A 23,396-nucleotide genomic window follows, 5' to 3' on the forward strand; every position below is an offset into this window, starting at 1 on the left:
GTTGCCTGAGCTGCTGCCTTTGAGGCGGTTTGGTTTTACAGGAAAGGACCGCTAGCACACCCCTCATGCAGCTGGGGTCTAGGCCCAGCGCTCTAACACCACGGCCTTCGAGACATTTCAGGGGAGTCGAGGACAAGCTGGCCAAGGCCAAGGGGCACATCGCCAGGGGCTTGACACACACAGCACCAAGAGCCATCGCAGACTGCAGCCGGGCTGGTCTGAGACCTTGCGGGAAGGGATGGTCTGGGTAGAGGGTCAGGGCCCTCCCTGTGAGCAGAATGACAGGCGTGGGGTCAGCAGGGATGATGGGGGTTCCCCAGGGCTGTGGTGCAGGGCTCCCCAGCCCCAGCCCGCAGCTCCCAGAACCACTTCCTGGGACAGTCAGTATAAGCATGACAGCAAACGCCATCAACAACACGATTTAATTAAAAGATAATGACAGTGAAATCAAGAAGTGTATTGTGTGGGGGTGACGGTCTCAGGTGGCCAATGGCAGCAACATGGCTCAAAGTCTGGGATAGGAATGAATCGCGATGCACACTGTTTGGGGAGAATTGCCATGGTTTTCAGATGCCTTCAAACATATCCTCCTTCCTCATCTCCGAATTTGCTCTGGCCCCGCTGCTGATCAGTTCCAGTTAAATCTGCCTTTTCTCATCAAAAGAAAATATCATGTATTTTATTTTCAATTCACTTGTGGCAATCTATTGGGAGGACTTTACCCCAATTTCTCACACTGCCTGGAGCCGAGAAGAGTGGCCCCAGCAGGCCTGGCCTTCACCTGCTGGGGCGCACACCTGACTCTGGGCTGGGGAAGCTGTGTCCATGGGGGGGGCGGGGGGCATCATCACCTTGTATTGTATGGATGGAAGTTTCTGGGATTTGTCTCGCATAACCGACCACCCCGACCCGCACGAGCGCAGACTAAGGAATGTTGTGTGTGAGACTCGTGCTGCATGAGCGACCTTGGGAGCCTGGTTAGTGGACATTACCTGGCCTCCAGGTCAGAACGGGCCCTTCTGGTCTGGATGCCAAGAGCCTTGCACCCCCTGCTGCTCCAAGCTGGGCTGGCCCCCCGGAACGGAGTGTGGGAGGGAGGCGAGCACACCTAGCCCAGGCTCCTGGAAGAGGCAAAGACATGATAACACGGAAATGCAGCTCGCTCCAAACTGCACGTAAGCGAACAAATGTTTAACTTCAGACCCCATCATGTGCCCTATAAATACGGCCCTGATGGGGAAGGTCAGTGGGAAGTCTCAGCTGAGGGAGGACGCTCCGCCCCTGCCCCTCCACCGGGACTCCAGCGGCTGTCTCCACGGGGCTTCCCCAGCTGGTGAGGTTGGATGTTGCAAGCACCCGAGTTGACGTAACTTTGTCCTACCCTCCTTTACGCTTACTCTTGCCCTCACCTATGTGCAGATCTCCCTTCTCTTCTTTCGTTTCTGTTAGATTTTTATAAGATCAATAAAGTGGTTTTTCCCCTTCAAACTGAGGGTCCGGCTGCTGTGAATCCTCTCTTCAGAACACACCTGAAACCCGGACCCCTGCTCCGCCCTCCAAGCCGTCCTGCAGAGCCCCCGAGGCACAGGGCGGCCCCCACAACCTGCTTGGACCTCCTGGAGCCCCGCCCTTCCACACACCTGTCCCTAACCTGCCCCGCCCACCATCTCCACCCCATGGGCAGCAGCCCCCAGGGGCGCCCACCACCCTGCCCTCTGGAGCCGTCTCTTCACAGCCACGCCCCCCCAGAACTCAGGTGGTGTCACCCTGCTCGGACCCCAGCAGGTGAATGCCCAGCCTCACAGCATGACCGTCACCCCCCGCTCAGTGCTCCGAGAGATCCCTGCCTGGGGTCTCTGCACCCGCCTGCCGCCGGCCCAAGACCAGCCACAGAATGTGCAGAGCCCCGTGCAAAATGAAAAGGACCCCTGTCCAAACAGTATAGTTTCAAGATGCCGGGCCCGTAGCCCCACGCCTTGCCGTCTGCTCCGCCCTCACGCAGTTCCTGCCTGTGTCGTCTGAGCCCCTCTGCCCTGGGGGCCGCGTTGGCGCGAGTCTGTCCGCCACTGCAGCCTGGCGCCTCAGACCGGCCTCTTGTACCGCTCGGTCCGGCCACATCACAACATCCGCGCGGGTGGCGCCAGATGCGCGACCGCCCCAGCCAGCGTGGGGCCCCACACACCTGTCCAGGTGGCCCCGCCGGCCTTCTCGGAGGGGCTCCTCCCTCCCAGCCTGCCTCCGTCCCCTTCCGGCTGTCCGCCCGGGAGCTTCCCCGTCCTGCGCGCGCTGTAGACACTTCCTCCAGGCAGCCTGCCCCGCACGCTTGCGATTCCGTCATTGCCGACTTTGGCTCTCGCCCAGCTCTTGCCTGGGAGGGGGCGGAGGGGTCTCGCCTTTCGTCCTCCCCATCCGCGGTCCTGATGCAGACTGGCACACGGCGGGTCGCAGGAAACGTGCCCGTGTCGATGCGTGAGGAGTGAGCCAGGGAGGGGATGGGGATGAGCAAGGGGGTCTCGGGATTCAGGAGACTCGAGAAGCAGCGGGGGGGAGGGGGGGCGGGGACCAGAGCTCCCCGGGTGGGAGCCGGGGAGGGGGGCGGGACTGTGCGGCCTCGGGTCCTGCACAAAGCCCAGGGCGGGCAGGCGTGGAGTGTGGGCAGGGCGCAGAGGTTGCCCACGGCTCAGCTGCCCCCAGACCCGGAACGTGGTGGGGGGGGCTGTCTCTTTGCGGAGGGGAGACAGCGTCACTCAGCCCCCAGGGAAGGGCAGAGAAAGCCTGGGATCTGGCCGGCTGCTCCGGGAAACAATGAAGCGCGTCCCCAGCATCCGGGGTGACCAGTGCTCCCCAGCAGGTCTCCTCCCGCACCGACCGCCCGGCCCGGCCTGACCGGGAGCTCACCTCTCACAGCCAGCGGGGAGGTCGCTGCCGGGAGAGGCACAAGAAAGAGCAGGAGAGGAAATACGGATTCGGAAGAAAAGACGGACCTGCCGTCACCCGCAAGTAAGCGAGTCTGCACAGAAAACCAAAAGATCGATTCGCTGTCAGAATGAGTAAGAGTTCAGAGGCTTCTAAACTCAGGAAACACCTAGAAAATGTAATAGAAGGTAGGATACTGTCTTTCTGGAACGGTCCCCAAAACTAAGAGGGACCGAGGACCGACCCGCGTGGCCCTGAGGGAGTGGCCTCTGACACGGCCCGCGTGGGGCTGGACCGGGCGGCTCCCTTCTAACAGACAACACAGCGGAGGGACGTGACGTCACTCCCACGAGGAGGTCACCAAACACCAGGGTCCCCGAGCAGTGACTTCAGCCCGCAAGCCCCGCTCTGCTTTGGGACACGGAGAACCAATACCGTAGCTCCAACTGTTCAGGCCTTCTCCGGTGCTGTTGGGGGAACTGAAGGGCTCCCGCCTCCAGACACCGCCCCTCCGCAGCTCTCGCTCCCGGACCCGGCCTGTCCACAAAACCAGGGTTGCAGCCCTCACCCCAAGGGGAGGCGGGCAGCCCCTGGGACCAGGCTCGGGCAGCAAGGGACTAAGTCACCATCACTGGGCACCTGCCCCCGACCCGTGCTGGATCGTACCCCGGCCCCCTGGCCCCCAGAAACCCCAGACGGCCCAGGCCTCGCTGCAGGTGAACACACCTGGAGCCCAAGCTGGCCTCCAGGCACGTAGGAGGGCCCGGCTAAATACCAGCTGGGCACAGGGGCTCCTGGAGCCGGGGTGGGCAGCAGCCCCTAGGAGCCCCAGATCCAGCACCACACCCCACCGCTCGGAGCCCCCCTGGGAGGCTCTGAGCTGTTTAATATTCACAAAGGCCAATGGAGAGAGCAGCTGAAACCATCCCAGTTGGAGGCAGCGACTCACTTGGTGCATCGGCAAAATCGAAGCATCTGCTACGTAGAAATTAAAACAAATGTGCTGTTTCTCTAAGGGACACTCAGCTGTTCCAGGTTGCAGCCAACAGATCATATATTGTGATTTATGTGCAGAAAGCTTGTGTTCGCATCGAATGCAGACTCACTAATAAACACCAAGAGGACGCAGCGGATGGTCAGAGGCCTGGGCCGCGTGGCAGGGCCGCTCCTCAGCGGTGTGGGGCGCGGAGGGTCTGTCCTGGGGGCGGTGGAGGGAGTGGGGCTGGAGCATCCTTGGAAGCAGAGCCCCTAGGCCCCGGGGATGGTGTGGCGCAGGGGGCTGAGGGGCCCCCAGGGGCCAGGGTTGAGCATTTTCTTCTATGTTTAGAGCCATTTGTATTTACTTTTCTGTGACGTGAGTCCACAGTTTGCCCGTTTTTTTTTTCTATCCTATTGTCGGTCTCTTTAGAGATGACTTACTTGTAAGGGCGCCTGGTGGCGCAGTCTGCTGAGCGTCCGACTCTTGATTTCGGCTCAGGTCATGATCTCAGGGTCGGGGGATCGAGCCCCACGAGATCGAGCCCTGTGCTCAGCTCAGAGTCCGCTTGGGACTCTTCTCCCTCTGCCCCTGCCCCTCCCCCACCAAATAAATAAATCTTTTAAAAAAAAGATGACTAGTAAAGCTTTATATGTTAAGGAAAGCCCTTTTCTATGGTTTGAGTTGCAAATACCCTCAATCGTCTTTTGACACTGTAACAGATTTGGGGTCCATGCATGTACAAACTTTTTAATTTTACATTGTTAAATATATTACTATTTTCTTTTATAGTTTCCGGAAGTAGAGTCATATTTTAAAAGATCAACCCCACTCCATGGTTATAAATGATCATTTCATGATTTTTTTTCTGGAATTTTAATTATTTCACTTTGACCCATCTGAAATTTACCTGCTGTAAAGAAAAATAACTGTGGCCTTAAAAGGGTATAAATGTATGTTTCTATCACAAAAAGAAAACAAATCCTCAGGAAAGCTGTGTGTGCCCACCGGAGACCCAGGTTCTCTCTATCCTATGGCTCTGCCATTCATGACCCAAAACAGCTGCTGCAGCTCCATCCACCACGTCCACATTCCAGCCAATAGAAAAGAAAACACAGCAGGAAAGAGCACTCCTCCTCCTTCAGAGGGCATTTCCCTGAAGTGACACTTCCCGTTACTTCCCATTGGTCCAGTCTCCGGACCTCACCCAGCTACAAGGGAGCCCGGGGGGTCGCAGTCACAGTTCCAAAAGGCTTCCTCAAAGATAAAAAGAGAATGGGGGGTGGGGAGGATCAGTGGGAGTCTCGGCCACAAGCACTACTGTGTATTGTGGGGAGGAGTGCATGCTCCCGCCAAGGTGGAGACCCCAGAGCTCGTGAATCTGGGGGTGGGAGGCCCTGGAGAGAGCATGATCCGGGAGGGGACACAGGGTCTCCCGTCTGCCATGGGGAGACGCTGAGCTCTGCCCACCGAGAACAGGATCGAGAAGGCCTGGCCAGGGCGGCGGCAGGGGCGCAGGGGCCCTGACCTGGGCCACGTGGTCAGCACCGCCTACCCTCTCCGACGCCGGTTAGAGGAGCCGGGCTGTGGTTCTGCTCCTTTGCACTCGGAGCAGAGCCTCACCGCCTGGCGCGGAGACGCTGAGTGGGTCCAGGCCTGAGTCCCCAGGCCCCGGTGTCCCCCCAGTGTCCACCGGGCAATCCAGAGACCACAGGATCCTGGCTCCGGATTACCTGCAGGTGTAGCGGCAGCAGGCCAGCTGGGCTCACTGGGAGCACGCGGTCGGCGCCAGCATCTGCCCCAGGCTGCCCAGCTCCCGCCTTCCGAGGGCCCCAGTGCCGGTGCTGCGCCCCTGCATGCCCACACCCCAGCCGCCCCCTCCCCAGGACTCCCCTGCACTCCAAAGCTGCCCCTTCGGCCCGCTCACCCAGAGGTCCTCGGGGACCTGCCCAGGCGGGGCCTGTCTCCACCGGGCAAGGGTGCAGGGCAGGCCCAGGACCCCGGGAGCAGAGTGAGGGCCCAGCAGGGGCCGAGTGCCTGGACAGCCCCTTAGACCTAGAGCCAAAGGAGCCCTGAACACGGCAGGGCCGTGCGGGAACTCTGCACCCCTGCGACCTGTTCCGGGGGACCGGTAATGCGCTGGGAGGCACGCGCTCCGGTGGACGCCGCTAACGGAAAGCTCACTCGGCCTCCACAGCACCTCCTCCCAACCTTCCGTGTGACCGTGACCGGTGGGAGGGGCCGCCAGCAGCCAGCCGGCGCCAGGAGGGGGGCTGCCGGTCGCTGCCCCAGCCGGAGCCCGCGTGCAGACCCAGCTCCTTGCCGACCGAGCCTGCGCCCGGCGCACAGCGGCAGCCCCCCAGCAGGCCCCCCGAGGGCGGGCGCTCCTGGCGGAAGCACAGCACGTACAAAGCGTCCGTCACACACAGGACAGGCTATCAAAGGAAGACGTTTTATTTTCAAGTTTCTATGGAGATGTTACAAACAATGGGAGACTGAAGGGAGGAAAAAAACATTTAAAAAATTTTAAAACTACCAGTTTAAAATAAAAATATGATTAGGTAAAATAATAAATAATGCCATCCCATGACAACTTTAAGATGAAGGCATGTCGAGTGCCTCGATGAGCTGGCGGGGACAGGCTGCCGCGAGCCCGCCCAGCGCCCCAGTGAGGGAGGAATGAAGTGGCCACACCGTCCAAATCTTGACTTTATTTTTTAATATAAAAACCGCATTTTTGGAAACCCACCCTACCTTTTCCCCTAACATAATGCTTTACCTCTTAAAAATAAAAATAAAGTACTAATTCTATATACATCACATGTACCATACAAAAATGTATCCAAAGTTTCTATTGCTACCAAAGTGTTCTAAATTAAAACAAGTTACAGAAAGCCCCTCATTGTAAACAAAAGATTACAAGTTACAAAATCAAAGAACACACAGCAGAGTCATTTACACAACAACCAGCACATCCGGCTCCCAAAGCAAGTTGAATGTTTATGTGCCTGTATAAAAATGCATATCAATATACTTCTGCAAATTTATTTTTCATTATAAAGCAAATGAATACACTTTCTACAATAAATAATCCGCTGGGAGGCACACCCGTGGAAGGCTAGGGCAGGCGGGCGGAGGCTGGAGGCGGACGAGGACGGTGAGGACAGCGACACCCAGAGGAAGCGCCTGCCCCGGCCCTCACGGGGGGCGGCGGAGTGTTTTTGGTGATTTGCAAGTGATGTACACAGCATAAATTTATTCTCCACCTCTTTCCACAAAGTACCATCAAAATAATGTCATTTTCTTTCTTAAAATACACATTTGTCATCGTAAATTTACATCCCGTCTTATTAAATAGTGGTACTCCGTGTAAAGAGTATGATTTACAAAATTATTAAACATTCAAAAGTCTTTTAAAAAAAAGCTACAGATCAATGAAAGTGACGCGAGCAGCACCCTCCGGCCTGATCTGCGGCGGGCACAGACGAGTTCGGAAGAGCACCCACGCCGTTCACAGAGCGCCCAGACGGGGATGGTTTCACAGAGAACTTGGAAATAAAACCTGCCCTCCCCAGGGGAGGAAGAACGAAAGAACCAGGCCTAGAAATCAGAATAAGTTAAGTCTGGAACAATATACACGCATGTACAGCTCATCCACACTATGGACAAGGCCACGGGAAGGCGTGCAGGTCAGTCGATGTCACTGAGGTCGCTGGTGGGCTCCCCGTGCACGCGGCTCAGGTGGCTCATGGCACGGTCGAAGGCGACCCTCACGGCCTTCCTGATGCTGGAGTTCCGCCCCTCCATCATCTTCAGCTTGTCTATGGTCTCGTCCATGCCCAGCGGGACCATTTTGGACTTGGGGAGCCATTGCCTTTTTAAGAGAGAAAAGAGGGGAACAGTAAGAACTGGCCGCACGACCACCTACCGGCTCCAAGACCCCCGGCCGGCAGGGCCACGCGGCAGCCACCAGCGCTCAGCTCCAGGGCCGGCCCCATCAGCCAGCCCTGACCAGCCTCGGGGCTAAGGACCGGGGGCACGGCACGGCCCGACCCTCCCGCCGACCCTAGGAGGGCCCTGGGGGCTCAGGGAAGGTGTGAAAATCAAGTCGTCACCACGTCTCCTCCACAACACTTCCCAAGGGGCCACTGCATCCGGGAGGCTGGCGGGAGACAGGCACAACCCACCAGCCTTCCACACCTTTCCTGAGTGGCCAGGGGCACACACGCACATTCCCGGGCATACAGCCTCGCACAGCGAGCGGGGGAGGACAGGGCCATGCCAGGAGGGGAGGGCAGGCGGACCCAGCTGTGGGGCGGCCGACCAGCTCGGACTGGACAAGGCGGGCACGAGCCTCCACCAGGTCCGCCCAGGACCAGGTCACGGCAAGGAGAGAGGATGAGGAGTGGTCATGGCCGCCACACAGCACGGCACACGAACCCAGGCCAGCTGCATCCCCGCGGCCGGGCCCACAGAGCCGCTCTGTGCCAAGGAGCACCTCACCGGCACAGGGGCTTGCGGTACGGACACCGCCAACGTGCACCTCGTGAGCGCTCAGGGGGAGAGACGGGAACCGAGCAACGTCAGGGGGGTCTGGGAGCCCAGGCCCCAGAGCACCACGTGGACCCACAGGGCCTGGTCGGCTGGCCACGCAAGCCCCAGCAGGACCCAGGAGCACAGCGCCAGCCCGACAGCAAGCCCGAGGCCAGTCCCCGTACAGCCCGGGCACCTGCACTCACCAGCTTCTCTTGTTGTCAAAGAAGAGAACGAGGAACAGCTTCTCGTCAGCCTTGGTCTGCATGTGCTCACCTATCTTCAGCACGTCCAGCGGCGGGGCCGGGATGGTGACCCCGTTGTGGTGGCCAGGCACACGTGGCATCTTGGGGTCGATGATCTGTCAAGGGAGGACACGTGCAGGCCACGTCTGAGGGACCGTCCGCCACGCCCCCGGACACTCTCCTCGGGCTCCGACGTGAGGTGGCTTTTGAAGGAACTCTCCCAACACCCTGACAGCCTGCACACACGTCCCTCGGCAGGCGCTCACAGGACACCCGTCCCTACAAAGGCAGCGGACGGCCCCCGGACTCGGGGCACAGGGCCACACTGCTCAGTACCCTGGCTCCCCAAGGGGCAGCCCCACGGGCCCCCCAGTGCACAGACCAGGGTCAGGGCCCACAGCCCGCTACCCCGAAGCTCACCAGGGCCGGATAGGAGGGGTAGCCACTGCACTTGGCCCACACGACTTTCAGAGGCTCGAGAACGGAGGCCGCAGCATCCGTTGAAATCCACATGCTGTTCTGACCGACCTCTGGGCAGAGAAAGGAAGGACGCAGTGAGTCATCAGGAGGGCAGCGTGCCGAGCACGTCTGAGGAGACCCCTGCAGGAGTCCCAGCGAGAGCTACTCCCACCTGACCCCAAGCCCGGCCTGGCCAGCACCGGCCCAGCGGGTTCCTCACGCTCCGCTAGATGCTGAAATGTGGGGAACTGGCAGGCCTGCAGTCCCACATTTGGCTGCAAATGACAGACGAGCGGGCAGCCTCCAGAGTCTCATGAACAGCAAACATTTGGAACTGAGTATTCCACACAAAAATGATAAAGCGCAGGACAAAGCCAGCCCTGTTGTCCCCACAGCCCCCCTTCCCATCGAGTGGCAGCCGTCCGGTCTGCGGGGAGCTCCCACAGACACCCTGGGATGGAGGCCAGCTCAGCCCCGCCCAGCAGAGCGGGCAGCCACATCACGGCCCGCGGAGGACGGGGCTGGACTCACCTGCGGCGATCCTGGCCGCCTTGGCATAGTTCCCGTTCTCGATGCAGGAGATCAGCTCGCTGCGGTCCTCCAGCGTGTGCCTGCGCACCAGGGCGGGCTTGCCCCGGCCACACTTGGGCGCGCTAAAACTTCAGGAGGAAAAGCAAAGCTGTGTCAGAAAGCGCTCCTTCCCCTCCGCTCCGTCTGCAGCCCGAGCCGGGCCCCGCAGAAGCCACACGGGGCAGACCGCACCCGACAAACCAGGGCATGCAGGGCCTCAGTTATAAAGGGGTCTCCGTAGGGCAGATGGGCAGGAGGCCTGCACTTGCCACCCTTCCAATCAGGGCATGACTTTGGGGGGAAAAGATAAACAGTTACGTTTCCCATTTCTGGTTAAGCTCTACGAGGCAGATAAAGAGAACCCAGGAAAGGGCCCCTGAAGAGCAGGACACACGTACCCCCAGTGGGCAGGGCGGCGGGGACAGGGCAGGTGGGCGCGGGTCGGCAAGCAAGCAGGGCTGTGCCCACCTCGAGTCGCAGAGCGGGCTGCTGCTGGAAGAGATGCTGGACTCCGAGGCGCAGCGTCGTCGGGGTGCGGCTCTCCTCCCCGGGGCGCCACCCAGCTCCTGCTCGCTCCGTGCGCCCCCAAAGCCATTGGTGAGACCTAGAACACAGGCACACAGGTGCCTCAGGCCCATGTGCCGGGGGCCACGCTGCACAAGAGCGCTCCCCGTCCGAGGCCGCACAGCGTCGGGTCCGCCCCATGCCCCCCGCCTCCGCAGCGCAGACAACACAGGACAGACGGGGCGCCTTCCGAGGCCAGAGCGCACTGGTCGGAACAAGGTGCTCTTCTCGGAAAAGCAAGAATGTCTGCGTGGGCTCCACGAAGGCAAAGCCAGAGCATCCAGTTCCTCCTCCCAGATCGAAGGACTCTGCACACGGGACGAGCCCCCGCCATGGGGGACGAACCGTGTCCGGAGGAGGCCCCTCGCCACCACCACGAACAGGTTCACGCACAGGAGCCTCGATGGGAACGTTAAGTCGAAGGAAACACACGCACCTCGAAAACACTCGAGACGTGAAAGCAGAAAATGCGCTCTCTTGAACCCCGACCACCCCGCGCCCCGCAGCACCAGACCCACCGGGGACGCCACCCCTCCCCGGTTCTCAGTCTATGTAACTGAACAGAACACAACTCATCCAGAATCATGGCAACTCTAAAAAGCCAAACCACTGCCCCCCCACCCCACCCCGAAGAGCCCGACACCAGAACAGGATGGGGGGCAGGGGAGGGTGACCAGGGGTGCAACGGCTGGAGGGTCGTGCACTTTTTTCCCCAAAAAGAATCACATTCCCACGCTTAAAAAAATGTTAAACCCAGTTCTTTAAAAGTTTTTTGGAGACGGCCAGATTACAGGGTTTTCTCATCTGCTTTACACTTTGTACGTTCTCAGCGGCAAAGACACGCGTTAAGTGAGCGCAGTGAATTGACCGTGCTGGGGGCTACGAAATAAACGCACATGCAGCGGGCGAGCTTTGCTGCTTCAGGAACGGACCGCAGCAACTCGTTTTCCTGAAGTAAATTCATTAGACATCCTGCTCCGTTTCTGTGGGACTCCGCACACGGGCTCTCAAGAGAAACGCAGTATTTTTCACTGTGGATCTAACCCACGTGCACCGGCAGTGACCGCAGCTGGCTGGGGACGCTACACTTGTTGACGGCATTTGGGCATTTGTGGCCCATGAAGTACAGCAGCCGAGCAGAGGCCACGGGGCCGGGAGCCAGCTCCAGCCACGCTCACCAGCGGGTCAGAGGAACCGGGAAGAGTAAAGCGACGCCCAGGGTCCCCCCAGGAGCTGCAGAAGGCAACAGAGAGACCCCAACTCAGAGAGAGCCCGGCCCACCCAGGCACATGGACAGAGGACGGGGCCACAGTCCCACAGGTGCACGTCCAGCACCCGACAGCAGCGAGGCCACGGAGCCACCGTGGCACCCTCGGAAGAAGCCCCAGCACATCACCGACTGGCCTGCGGCAACAGCCCAAGCAACAAGGACGTGCAGCCACAACGCCGCTGTGCACGGGGTCAGCTTGGAGCTGGGGCCTGCTGACCCCGGATGGCCTCACTGGGCACCTGACCACCTGACCTCCAGGCGCTGTCATCACTTCTGCCTGTGCCCTTCCCTGCAGAGCTGGAGCGGGCCGACCCGGGCAGGCGCGCGAGGCTCCTGGGAAGAGCTCGGCCAGGGCCCCCCCCGTCCGCCACAGGCTGGGATCGCTCCGAGAAGCAAGAGAAGGCGCCCGTTCCAAGCGCCCCAGCCAAGGTCAGACTGGGGCCCGGCGCCTGTGCAGAGGCATCCGGGGAAGAAGGAGACCCGGCACCCATGTTCCCAAAACATGGCACAAGGCTTCACTTGCGACCAGGAAGGCGGCACCGAGGCCATCTGCACCTGGTGCTCGGCAAGAACCACCCGAAGACGTGCTCCCCCAGGAGACGCTGGGGGGAAAGGTGAGGCTCTGAGAAAGAGCGCGAGCACGGCTTCCTCCATCTCCCGGAGAACTGAGAGGACATGCGTGTCCACAATGACGGGTTATGCACACCGTTCATCTGTTACCCAGCAGGCACCCCAGATGAGCCCAGCAAGAGGAGGCTGCTGGGGCCAGAGCAGGGCCCCCCAGGCCGCCCAGCCCTCCCGAAAGTCCTCGAGGTGGCCGGTGGCCAGGGCACCAGCCTGCGCGCGCTCACCGCCTCTCTGCCCCCTCCCCGGCCCACAGGCTCCCTGTGCGGACAGACGCTTCCTGCCAGCCAGCTGCAGCTCGGGGAGCCCACGGCCCCGCCCCGGACAGCCCTCAAGGAAACCCAGGTTCTGGGGGTCTGTGCAGAGATGGGCCCGCGAGCCATTCGCACAGGATATCCATACGGCACCTGAGCCCCTAGCCAAAACCATGTCCACACACCAACTTTTACCAAACTACTTCAGAAAAAAATAATTTTTTCAATGCTGAACATCAAGTCAGTGAACTACAAGACACGAAAGACACAGTGGCCACATGGAAAAGGCCGGTGCCCTCCAGCACGAGAGCCGCACTTTCCCCCAGAGCACACGGGACTCTGTGCCGAGGCCCCGTCCCACCTCACGAGGACCTCCCTCTCTGCCCCCACAGGCACGACACCTCGAGCCAAGAGGCGCCTGGCCCAGCCACTCCCCACCCCATCGAGGCCTTCCTGGGGCACACCTGGGCCACGTGGGGAGGGGTGTCCCAAGGGGCCTCCTGAGACGGCCGGTCAACAGTGTCAGAGCAAAGCCCTCGAGAAAGCTTCCTGAAGCTGCGAGTTCCACGGGGAACAGCTCACACCTGCCAGGCGGCGAGAAGACCCTGATCCCCCCCCACCCCCGGGGGGCAAGGCCCACACCTGCCACACCCTCGCTGCTCCTTAAGGAACCTCCTGACTGGTGCCCGGCAAGAGGCAGAGAAGCAGGGTGGGCCGCGCTCACCGCCGTCCACCATGGGCCACGTGGGGTGGACACCAGTGCTCGGCCTGCCACCACCCAGGCTGCTGCCCGGCTCCCCAAACATGACGATCCAGGTGTGACGCGGGGCTAGCCTCAGAGGCCGGTGGGCGCAGCAACTGCACTCAGCCTCTTGAGGTGCTGGGGCCACCCGTTCCTTCGTTCATACGTTTCTATTTGTACTAGGCGATAGAATTGCATTTTTTGTGTGCGTTTTTCAACCTTTTCATAAAAACACAGCAAGTAAAATCCCAACCACCCTGCTTTTGCCTAGACCGGCTCCTCGAAGCAGTGGCGGCGGGCAGGGAAGGCCCCCACGGGGTGCGTCCAGGCCCCACCGGCAGGACCCCGCGCATGCAGCAGGCATTCGGCACGGTGCGCAGAGACAGAGCCGCCCGGCTCGCTCAGGGCCAGCCGGCAGAAAGGGACACACAAGGGGAGAAGGGAGACCAGGTAGAAACCCAGGACAGAAAGATGCTGACAAGCGAGGGGACGCATCAGTGTGCACGCGTCTTCCGGCTGTGCCGCACCCCGCGCCCGACCCGGAACAGTTCTGCGCCTGCTGAAAGCAGTCCACGTAAGTCATCCGTGGGGGCCGCAGGCTCTCTGCGCCACCTGGCTCTAAAGCTGCCCTCGGCATCGTCCACACCTACCCACGGGGTCGGGACGGGCTGAGCAGGCGTCCTGCCAGTGGAGGGGCACCGGCGGGCTCCCGCACCTGCGCCGTTCCTCCCGTGGGCATCTGGCTCGGACTTACAGAAGGGGGTGGGCGGGGTGGGGCCCGTGTCCTCCACGTGCCGTTTGTGTTTTTGTTTGGAAGATGGCTGAACGGATGCTCCCAGCGTCCTCCTCAACAATTACGTGAAACACAAGGATGTTGTGATCTTTCTGCGCTCCAGAACCACCGCTCAGCGGAGCTCCCGTCCAAGTTGAGTAAGAGAAAACAATTAGGATCCAAAGAGTGAGCTACCCAGCATGTTAGTAGTTAAACTGAGAACCCGGAAAACAGCGAAAAAGCCGTTTAGTCTGACTAGGGGCGCCGCCAGACCAGCCTCCGCCCTGAGCAGCCTGGGGACGAACACGACTCCCTCTCTGTGTCTCTGTCTCTGTGTCTGTCTCTGTGTCTCTGTGTCTGTGTCTGTGTCCGTCTCTCTCTGTTTCTGCGCGTCTGTCTCTGTCTCTCACACACACGCGCGTGCACGCGATGCACACGCAGCAGGAGTCTCAAGAGCAGAGACCAGGAGCACAGAGGTTCCGGCCCAGCTGTTCGTTATGAGAAACAGATGAGCGTCACGGAAGGAGGAAGCGAGACAGAGCGCGGGCTCCAGGTGGCGTGGCACCGGGAAGAGCAGGGTCAGGGGCTCTAACCCTGGCCCACTGGCGCTTCCCACAGCTCGCGAGCAGGGAGGGCCCCCAGGGGCCGAGCGTCTCCAAATGAACGATCTGTTTTCACCCTAACTTGGAAATCTTGCAGCATGCGGTGGGACACCAGGAAACCCCCTACAAGGCAGAGCACATGGATGGATCTTTGGAAAAAGTGGACGGCTCAGAATAGTTCAAGTCGTCAGATGGCGAAGACCGCCCCTCGGAGCGATCCAGGGCGTGCAGAGAGCACCAGGAGGCTGAGGTGAGGTGGAGCCAGAAATGGGAGCCGGGACGGGCAGCAGGAGGCGGCGCGGCCCTCCGCCTGAGTGCGGAGCAGATCCTAGTGCTACTCAGACTCCCGGGCCGCTCAGGACAGCGTTAGGACTCATCATGCATCCACTGAATCTACTGCCACTCTGGAACAAGAAAGCAAACACCCCCATGTCAGTCAGGCTCCTCCACACGCACACCGCGGCCCGCTCACGGAAGCTCCGGCAGGACTCCGTCAGCACCAGAAACCTGCAAGACCCTCCACTCGGCTGCACACAAGTGGGAGGAGGGGGACGTCGCTTCCTGCAAGGGCAAGGGTGCCCGAGGCCCCTAAAAGCGTGGCCACCAGGCTGCTGGTGGAGCCTCCCCGACGGTGGGAGGCCCAGGGGCGGCATCGGCTACGGCAGGACCCACCTGGCGGGTGAGGACCACCCCAGGGACCCCTCCTCCGACACCAGCTCTGCGGTGCACCCGCGCCTCGGTCGGAGGCCCTGGCCCGGGGCCTGGAGCCCTGAACCACGTCCACGCAGCTACGCCCACGGCACGACACGCTCTGCTCACTCCTCGCGCGCTGACCGGACCTCGGCGCACGCACAGTCCTTCCCCCAGCCTGGCTGAGACGGACCGCAGCGCAGTGGAACGAGCTCCGTCTGCAGCCTATGAACCCCCCGCGCAGCTTCACGTTACTCGGAAACAAGAAAAAGGCTTTAACCCATCAAAACAGAAGCACGAGAACAGAGAATTTCTATAAAATTAAGTGAACGTACAAAAAAGTTCTCCACACATTAAAATAAAATCCAGAAGAAATGATCCGGGCAACAACAGGAATCGCGCGTTAGCTGCGGTGCAGGGAGCGCCCCCGCGAGAAGGCCGCCCCGACGAAACGCGCTCCCGTGTGTCGCCGTGACAGGTGGACCCGCGGCGAGAACCCAGACGACGCACACGTTCGGCCGCAATCGGGAACGACGAGCACTCGTGCTGCCTGGCGGCTGTCGCCGGGAGCTGAGGAACAGGCGGCCTCCCGCGAGCCCCGCTCGGCGCGCACGCCGCCACCACGCTGCTGCTGCTGCCCCCGCGCGCGTTCGGGAGCCTCGAGGACAGTATTACTTCAGCGGCTCCCGGACAGGACGTCACCTCAGCCCCGCAGCCAGGGCCACACAGGACAGCGAGGGACCGTCACAACGCTCTCGGTCAACGGCGCCACATGGCGCCGCAGCCCCAGGGCAGACCCCCTCCGGGCCCCTGGTCCGCGCCACCGGGTGGGCTCCCAGAGCCGGACGCGGCCGCTCACGCGCCACCCGTGGAGCGGGACGCAGCGCGTGCGCGACATGAGCCCGCCAGGCCGCCCCGGCCCCCGGCCCCCCGCGATGGCGCCACCTCCAAAGGAACGCCGCAGCGGCCCCTGGACCGTCCACTGCCCACCGCAGCTGGGCCAGCGCCCGGCAGCCGACAGCCCTGGAGGAGAGAGAACGCGGCGCTGCGTGGCATTTACCTGTGTCCAGGCGCTTTCCCGGGGACCCCTCCTCCACCTCAGAGTCGCCGCAGGTGCTCCGCGACCTTTTTCTTGGCTGCAGAAGAGTCTCCAACCTCGGAAGGACTACAGACAAAAAGGTTTTGGTCCCTAGCTGAGGAGAAGTTGGCTGGGTTTCAGTGTTCTTGGCAGACTTTGGGGGGCTTACACTTTTCGATTTGCAGAAGAGAACAGAGGTGCGTCTGTTTACATCGCTTGCTGGCTCCGCCACCGCAGAGGCCGCCGCCGCCGGCGCATCGCCAGTACTGGCGAGGGTGGGCTCTGGAGGGTGTCCGATTACCAGTGCGCTCTGAGTGCAAGTGCTATGTGATTCATTATCAAATGTGACTCTTTTGAATAGTTTACTCTGCTCTGGGTTGAGTTCTACTGGTTTGAGGGTTGGTGGTTCTGAATTAGTCTCCGAGTTTGAAGGAAGAGGTAATGCATCTGATGGTTCAAGTTTAGGGGGAGATTTATCTCCTGAAAAAATTATAAATAAAGTGATTTTTGAAAACTGATAATTATAAAATCTATTATAAAACTTACTATAAATGTGAAGTCCACCAAAATACTAATTCAATTAAGGAAACAAAGCATCACACATACTGTCTGCAAGCAGTGAGGGGCCGCGGCAGCCCGGGCCCGGGGCCGTCGGGGACACTGTGCGCACTTCCCTAACACCAAAGACTGAGGCGGCCTGGCGCCCGGGCTCCAGGTTACTCTCCGACAACGACTGTCGAGGATCTCCTCCACATTCGCCAGTATTAACCCATCATTCCAGTTCATGACAATGTCTGCAATCACCCATTCACTTACCTTGAGGAAGAAAAACATTCCACATAACTAGGGGGCTAACCGGGCATTCCCACACAGTCCTGACCTGGGCCACACGGTCAGCAAGCAGGACACGAGCATGTAATCTGACTTCTGACCAGGGTGTTCTAGGTTGAGGGTAAGGCCCATCTGATGAGTGGCGGGTGGCTGTGAATGCCTCACGGGAGCAGGAAAGCCTCCCACTCGGTTCTCCACCACCCTCTATGCCACGCTCTGAAATGTTATAACGTAGATTCTTTTTCTCGAATCTGACTTTAAAAATAAGAACAGTCTTTGGAAGCAGACTATCTTTGCCTCATTTAAAAGGCTTCTTAAAACCATTAACGTAAAAACAAGACGTCTGAAGACCCGCGGAACAGAGCTCTATCCCAGTGCCCAGAGAGGAGGTCCTCCAGGGACCAAGCGGGCTGGCCGCGCGAGGTGCAGCCCTCGGGGACAAGCCACTGCTTTGGGCTCCAAGATATGTGATGTAAAACCAAGAATAACAACTGAAATGACCCTAAGTGGTATATACATCCCAAGTACAGTTCTTATTTTATTAAATCTGCAAACTGCCCCAAAACTGCGTAAAAATACCTAAGACGGTAGTATTTTAAATCCGGTCGTTTTGAAACCGGAAAGCTGCACAGCTCCTGGGTCCCACTTACATCTCAGAGCAAATGTCCTGAGAATCCTCCCTAAGGAACACGAGGAGGAGCCAAGCAAGGCTCACGCCGCCGGACCGGCGGTGGCTCCGCTCGTCCCAGACACAGCCCTGCTTGGCCATGCCCCTCGATGCTGGACACAACACGTCACAGGGGACCCACACCCCGAGGGAGGCTCCTCAGCAGAAGGCCGCGTGAGAGTCTGCGGCAGACGGGACCCGAGTCCTCCCGTGCCCACGCCCCCCGCACGGCTGCACCACTGCCTCAGTGGACCGTCCAGCATCCGTGACGCGGGAACACCGGACCACGAACCACACTGACTGACACGGGGCAGAGTTCTTCCTGCCCGTCCCTGCAAGTCCCTAACGGGTTTAGGAAAATAACCTTCACCAACCACCAGGGAGACTGAGCACACGAGAACTGGGGAGCACGACAGATGCTGCCGCTGGGAAGCTCTTCCAAGAACCCCGAGGCCGGGCAGGCACTCGCACCCGCGGCCCGCGTGTGAGGAACCACCGCTGCCCCTTCCCCGAGCACGGGCCTCAGTTCGCCCCCTGCCTCTTGCCCTCGCCTCTGGCCTCCCCCTCGGGCCCCCACGCCGGGCTCCCATCCAGACCACGGCACCAGTCCTGCCGCAATCCCTGCGGCCAGCGTGGGGCCGCGGCCACGGCCAGCAGTCCGCCTCCCTCTTAGCCAGGGGGGCCTCAGCAACAGCAGGCAGCGGCCGCGGGAGCCCGAGGGAGCCACCCCAAGGCTCTCCCGAGCCCCCTCCTCACAGGCCCCGTCCACGCTCCCACCTCACACTCCTGTCCTGGCTCAGCCCCCAAGCCCGCCCATCCCTGTCTGGGCAGCCGGCTGCCAAGGCGCCCACATCCCTGGCCAGGTACACAAGGCCCTGGACCACCAAGGTCCACGCCCGCCTTCTCCTATGTTTCATGCTCAGCCCACAGAGCGCTTTCTCCTGCCCTCACATCCCTCGCCAGCCACAAAGGTGAAGACGTCATCAGAGGGGCCTCCCCAACCCCTCCTCCTACCCACAGGTGGCCTATGGCACAGCCACCACCGCTCTGCCTGTCCAGCGTCCCCACTCTGCGGTCGGCCTGGGCAGCTCACCCGATGCATTTCTGAGGCATGAAGGGGCGGGAGGATGCGGGCTACTCAGGTGACCGGGCGCAAACCACGGCCACCACCAGCTGCCACACCACGGGGGCTGCTGGAGCCCTGGGCCTCGCTCTCCTCACCCATGAGAAGAGAAAAGAGCGGGCGCCTGGGTGGCTTAGTCGTTAAGCATCTGCCTTCGGCTCAGGTCATGATCCTAGGGTCCTGGGATCGAGCCCCGCATCGGGCTCCCTGCTCAGCGGGAAGCCTGCTTCTCCCTCTCTCACTCCCCCTGCTTGTGTTCCCTCTCTCGCTGTGTCTCTCTCTGTCAAATAAATAAAATCTTCAAAAAAAAAAAGAGAGAGAGAAAAGAGCGCCTGTGCCTGGTGAACCCCGTGGCTGCGCCACTGGGCCCGTCAGCCGGCAGCCCCCTGCGGCCCGGCCCTTCAGGGCAGACGTGCCCGGTCCGGACCCTGAGCGGAGACCACACTAGAAGTTACTACGCAAACGTGAACGTTGTGAGAGGTCACTGGCTGCTAAGAATCCTGTCATCTAAGCGCACGTGAGAAATGCTCTATGACATCAAAGTCCAAAACCCCACTCCCTCACGAGAGCGACACGGTTCCCCATAAAGGATCTGAAACCAGCTCCTCTGGAAGTTCCGTCTGCACACCAGCCACTCGCCAACTACACCGAATGCGTCCGCAGCAAAGCCACAGAGCACCTGGGCAGGCTCAGCATGAGGCAGCGGCCTGCCGTGACCGACTGCTCCACCACCCCCGCCTCAGCTTCCTCCTCACAGTCCTCGAAGGAGAAAACACCTACGCGCACTGCACACTAGGCTGCCTCCTGGAAGCAAGAAACATGACAGGTCCTCTCCTGCTCCAACGGGACCAGCCAAACCACAGCTCTCGGCTGCACCGGACTACAGCAGGCCTGAGGGGGCCGCGGGGGCCTGAGGGGGCCTGGGGGGGCCTGGGGGGGCGTGAGGTAGCCTGGGGGGGGCATGAGGCAGCCTGAGGGGGCCTGAGGGGACCTGGGGGGGCGTGAGGGACCCTGGGTCAGGGGGGCCTGAAGGGGCCTGGGTGGAGGGGGCCTGAGGGAACAGCCTGAGGGAGCCTGGGGTGGGGTGTGAGGTAGCCTGAGGGAGCCTGAGGGGACCTGAGGGAGCGGCCTGAGGAAGCCTGGCGTAGGGCGTGAGGTAGCCTGAGGGGGCCTGGGGGGGGGGGCGTGAGGAAGCCTGGCGTAGGGCGTGAGGTAGCCTGAGGGGGCCTGAGGGGACCTGAGGGAGTGGCCTGAAGAAGCCTGAGGGAGCGGCCTGAGGGAGCCTGGGGGGGGGGCGTGAGGTAGTGCCCTGAGGGAGCCTGAGGGGACCTGAGGGAGTGGCCTGAGGGGGCCTGGGGGGTGGGCCTGAGGGAGCGGCCTGAGGAAGCCTGGCGGTGGGGCCTGAGGGGGCCTGAGGGGGCGGGGGCGGGGGGGGAGGGCCTGAGGAAGGGGGGGGGGCCTGAGGGAAGGACAAAGGCATGGTCCTGAAACATGAGAACAGAGCTCCAAGCACGACCTAAACCCCAGTGACTGGACGGGAAAGGCCTGGCCAGCGACTCGGTGACGGCACTCTGCGCCCCGCCGGCCCACGGCTCACCGCTCTCCCAAAGCCACCTGTCTTCATGACTGCCCCCAATCAGTCACCTGGGACCAAACTCTGAGTAGCAGCAGAGACTAAGCTCCCTGAGCGCGCCCGCAGACAGGGACGGACACACCAGGCACGTGCAGCCGTGACTGGGCCACCCAGCCCGCACGTCAGCCCGGAGAACCAGCGGAGCACGGCACACAGAGCAAAGGCAGGAGCACTGGCCCCAACCACGGGGGTGCAAGGAAGGGCCACCGTCAGAGCAACACCCCGGGGTCTCCCTCCAGAGGAGGCGCCTCGGCGGGCCCGACCCAAATGTAACCCCTGTTCGGTTACAAAAGAGACAGCGAGCTGAGCGGTAAGGATCACACAGCGCTCAGGCGTCCTCAGCTTTCATCAGAAGATTCTTGGCCCTCGTCCCGCAAGAAGGATCACGAGCTCCCCTTTCTACGCTAGCTCCTGGCTGTCTTCGCCAACCTTCACGAGATGACACCCCACCCCCGACCTGGAGGTCCCGCTGCTGCCTCAGGGCCTCCCCGAAGGCTGCCTTCTCCCCTGCACCGCTTCCACCAGCCGCCAGTGAAAGGCCCTCTCCATGTGGATTCCAGTCCATCTTTTGTCAGATCTCCTTGCTGTCTTCCTTCCAAATGACCCCAGCACCTCAACAGCAAATGTGGGCTGGAGTGGGGGGTGTCCGCCTGGCGGGGAACCTGAGCTGCAAGATGGCTGGGATGACTGGGGAGGACACTGCGTCCAGCAAGCGCCCCCGGCCCAGCCCCCATCGATGACGGTGAACGAATGGTTCACAAGCTTTCCCCAAACTCCCTCTTTTTGGAGCAAGTAACATACGAAGAGTGGTTTCCCACAAAGAGAAAAAGATCAGCTCAGCCAGAGTGACCGCTCAGGCAGCGGGAGGGGACTGGACCGGACAAAGGTGTGCCTCCCACTCTAGGCCTAACAGCTGGGGCCACCCTGGACCCCAAGGACCATGAGGGTGCAAACGGGGGGCAGCCAGCACCAAAGCCTGGAGGAGCAGGTGCTCTTCAGAGCAGAACTGTCCAGGGGCGCCTGGGTGGCTCAGTCAGTTGAGCGTCCAACTCCTGATTTTGGCTCGGGTCATGACCTCAGGGTCGTGAAATCGAGCCCCATGTCAGGCTCTGTGTTGGGCATGGAGCCTGCTTGAGATTCTCTCCCTCCCTCACTCAGAAAAAAAAAAAAAGAAAAGAAACCACCAGAACTGTCCTTCCTTTCCCACTGAAGCCTCTCTCTCTTCCTACCACCCAAAAGGAAGGTTGTTCTAGAGTCTGCATCTCACACTAGGGAAGCCTAGTCAGAGACACTGTGAACTGAACGAGGGAAAGCTGCATAAACAATTCTGAGTTGTATGCACAAGAGATCACTTCCCAGAAGAAAGAAAGGCTCGAGGGCTGCAGCTCTTGTCTCCAGCAGCAGGAACCACAGGAGCAGTGACACGGGAGGACTGGACCGGCTGCACCGCCCAGCACCCACACGGGGAACACAGCGGGGCTGCCGCGCTGATACGGACGCCCACGACGAGGTTACTGCTCTTGCTGTTCTAATGTGGACGTGCCAAGAAAAAACGCAGACTACGAGGCAGACTGCCAGCGTTCTCTTCCGTGAAACTAAAATGTGTGGACTCTCTACCAAAACTAAGAGAGCATCTTCTACCAGGTTCTCTGGGCTCCAACAACTGGGCTACAGTGCCCCCCCCCCCCCCCGCCCCGACAGTCCGTGTCCCGAGCACAAGGCCCGCCACCCGCGGCCACCGGCAGTTTCCGTCAGCACTGGGCTTCCCTGGGGTTCCCTCGGGGCGGGTGGGTTTCCTCTCCTCATTGACTTCCTATGCACAGAAACATGCTCGATGCCCAGCTCCTCTCCCAGACACGTGCCCCAGGAAAGGTCACCAGCTCTCGCCGCTGTGCATGTGATGTGTCGGGACGCCCAGGAGGCAGCTCCAGATCAGATCCCTGCTCCCTAGTGACAGCTGTGCGTCACCTGCCACCCTTCAGACATCAGAGAGGAGCATTCACCTGACAGGGGCATCCCAGCCCTTTCGAGAGCTGATGTGACCAGCAAAGACCATCCCTTTTGTCCCGTAAGCCACGTCTACTGGATGGTGAACGAGGCCTAAACCACGCTTTTTAAATAGCGTTTCAAGAACAGCTTGAGAAATAAAGCCTTATTCTGTGTCTACAGCTTTGTGACTGTGGTAAGTGCCGCGATGCAGCAGGGACGGCACCCCACTGTGACAGGAAACCAAAGCCCGGCGGGGGCTCCGGGGGGTCAGTGAGGACCGACGCTCAGCACGTGCTTACCTTCCTCCCCCGTCTCCTGCCCCAGCTGAGCACCTTCCTCTTCAAAGCTTCCAGTACCTGATTCCGCGGGCGGGGGCGGGCTGTGCTGCTGGCTCAGTTTGTTTCGAAGGACAGCGATCTCCTTTCTCAGGAGCTTGGCCCGCTTGCTCCGAGACCCGCTGGACTTCATGGCGCACGTGAGGTCCAGCTTGTCCAGCAGCTCTCGCAGCTGCTCCTCCAGGACCATGTGGGCCCTGTTGGCCGGGTTCAGCAACCTGTCCACTGGAGTCAAAGGACGCTTCGTCAGTCATCTACCACGCTGCCCCCGAGACCACCTCACTGGCATCGGCCCCGCCCGCGGGAGCCCCAAATGCCCTCCACGCTCCCTGCAAACCCACGACGGGCCGCTGCCACAGGGAGACACACTTGCACCCAGTGGGCGTCAGGACGCGCCTGCAGGGAAGTTTCTACGTCCACGGCGGGCCGGCCAGGCGCACGGGGACACAGCGCACTGAGGCAGGGCCAGCGCCTCTCCTCGTGCGCACCCGGACCAAGGCCCTAAGTGAGGACCAGCGGCCGG

General features: G+C 60.8%; 1 protein-coding gene and 1 long non-coding RNA gene across 10 annotated transcripts in view; both read right to left on the bottom strand.

Annotated features, from left to right (window-relative positions):
• Positions 1-418: 418 nt before the first annotated feature.
• Positions 419-2,398, bottom strand: LOC118534124 (uncharacterized). The gene is made up of 3 exons (XR_004916508.2): positions 2,183-2,398; positions 993-1,121; positions 419-648 (listed from the first exon to the last, which is right to left on the bottom strand). It is a non-coding gene; the product is annotated as an uncharacterized LOC118534124 (long non-coding RNA).
• Positions 2,399-6,325: 3,927 nt separating this feature from the next.
• BRD1 (bromodomain containing 1) overlaps positions 6,326-23,396 on the bottom strand; it is a 43,098-nt gene continuing 26,027 nt past the window's right edge. For 3 of the 9 annotated variants that reach the window (XM_036089761.2, XM_078076763.1, XM_078076762.1), the window contains 7 exons: positions 22,838-23,098; positions 16,278-16,775; positions 10,168-10,303; positions 9,661-9,788; positions 9,091-9,200; positions 8,632-8,786; positions 6,326-7,766 (listed from right to left, as the gene is read on the bottom strand). In XM_036089761.2, coding sequence (XP_035945654.1) covers positions 7,583-7,766; positions 8,632-8,786; positions 9,091-9,200; positions 9,661-9,788; positions 10,168-10,303; positions 16,278-16,775; positions 22,838-23,098 — 1,472 coding nt within the window. In that variant the 3' untranslated portion in view covers positions 6,326-7,582. Of the gene's footprint in view, positions 7,767-8,631; positions 8,787-9,090; positions 9,201-9,660; positions 9,789-10,167; positions 10,304-16,277; positions 16,776-22,837; positions 23,099-23,396 lie in introns of those variants that run through there. The other 6 variants (XM_078076764.1, XM_078076766.1, XM_078076765.1 and 3 more) reach the window with 6 other exon arrangements.

This window comes from Halichoerus grypus, chromosome 6, assembly GCF_964656455.1.
Source record: "Halichoerus grypus chromosome 6, mHalGry1.hap1.1, whole genome shotgun sequence".
Lineage (NCBI taxonomy): Eukaryota > Metazoa > Chordata > Mammalia > Carnivora > Phocidae > Halichoerus > Halichoerus grypus.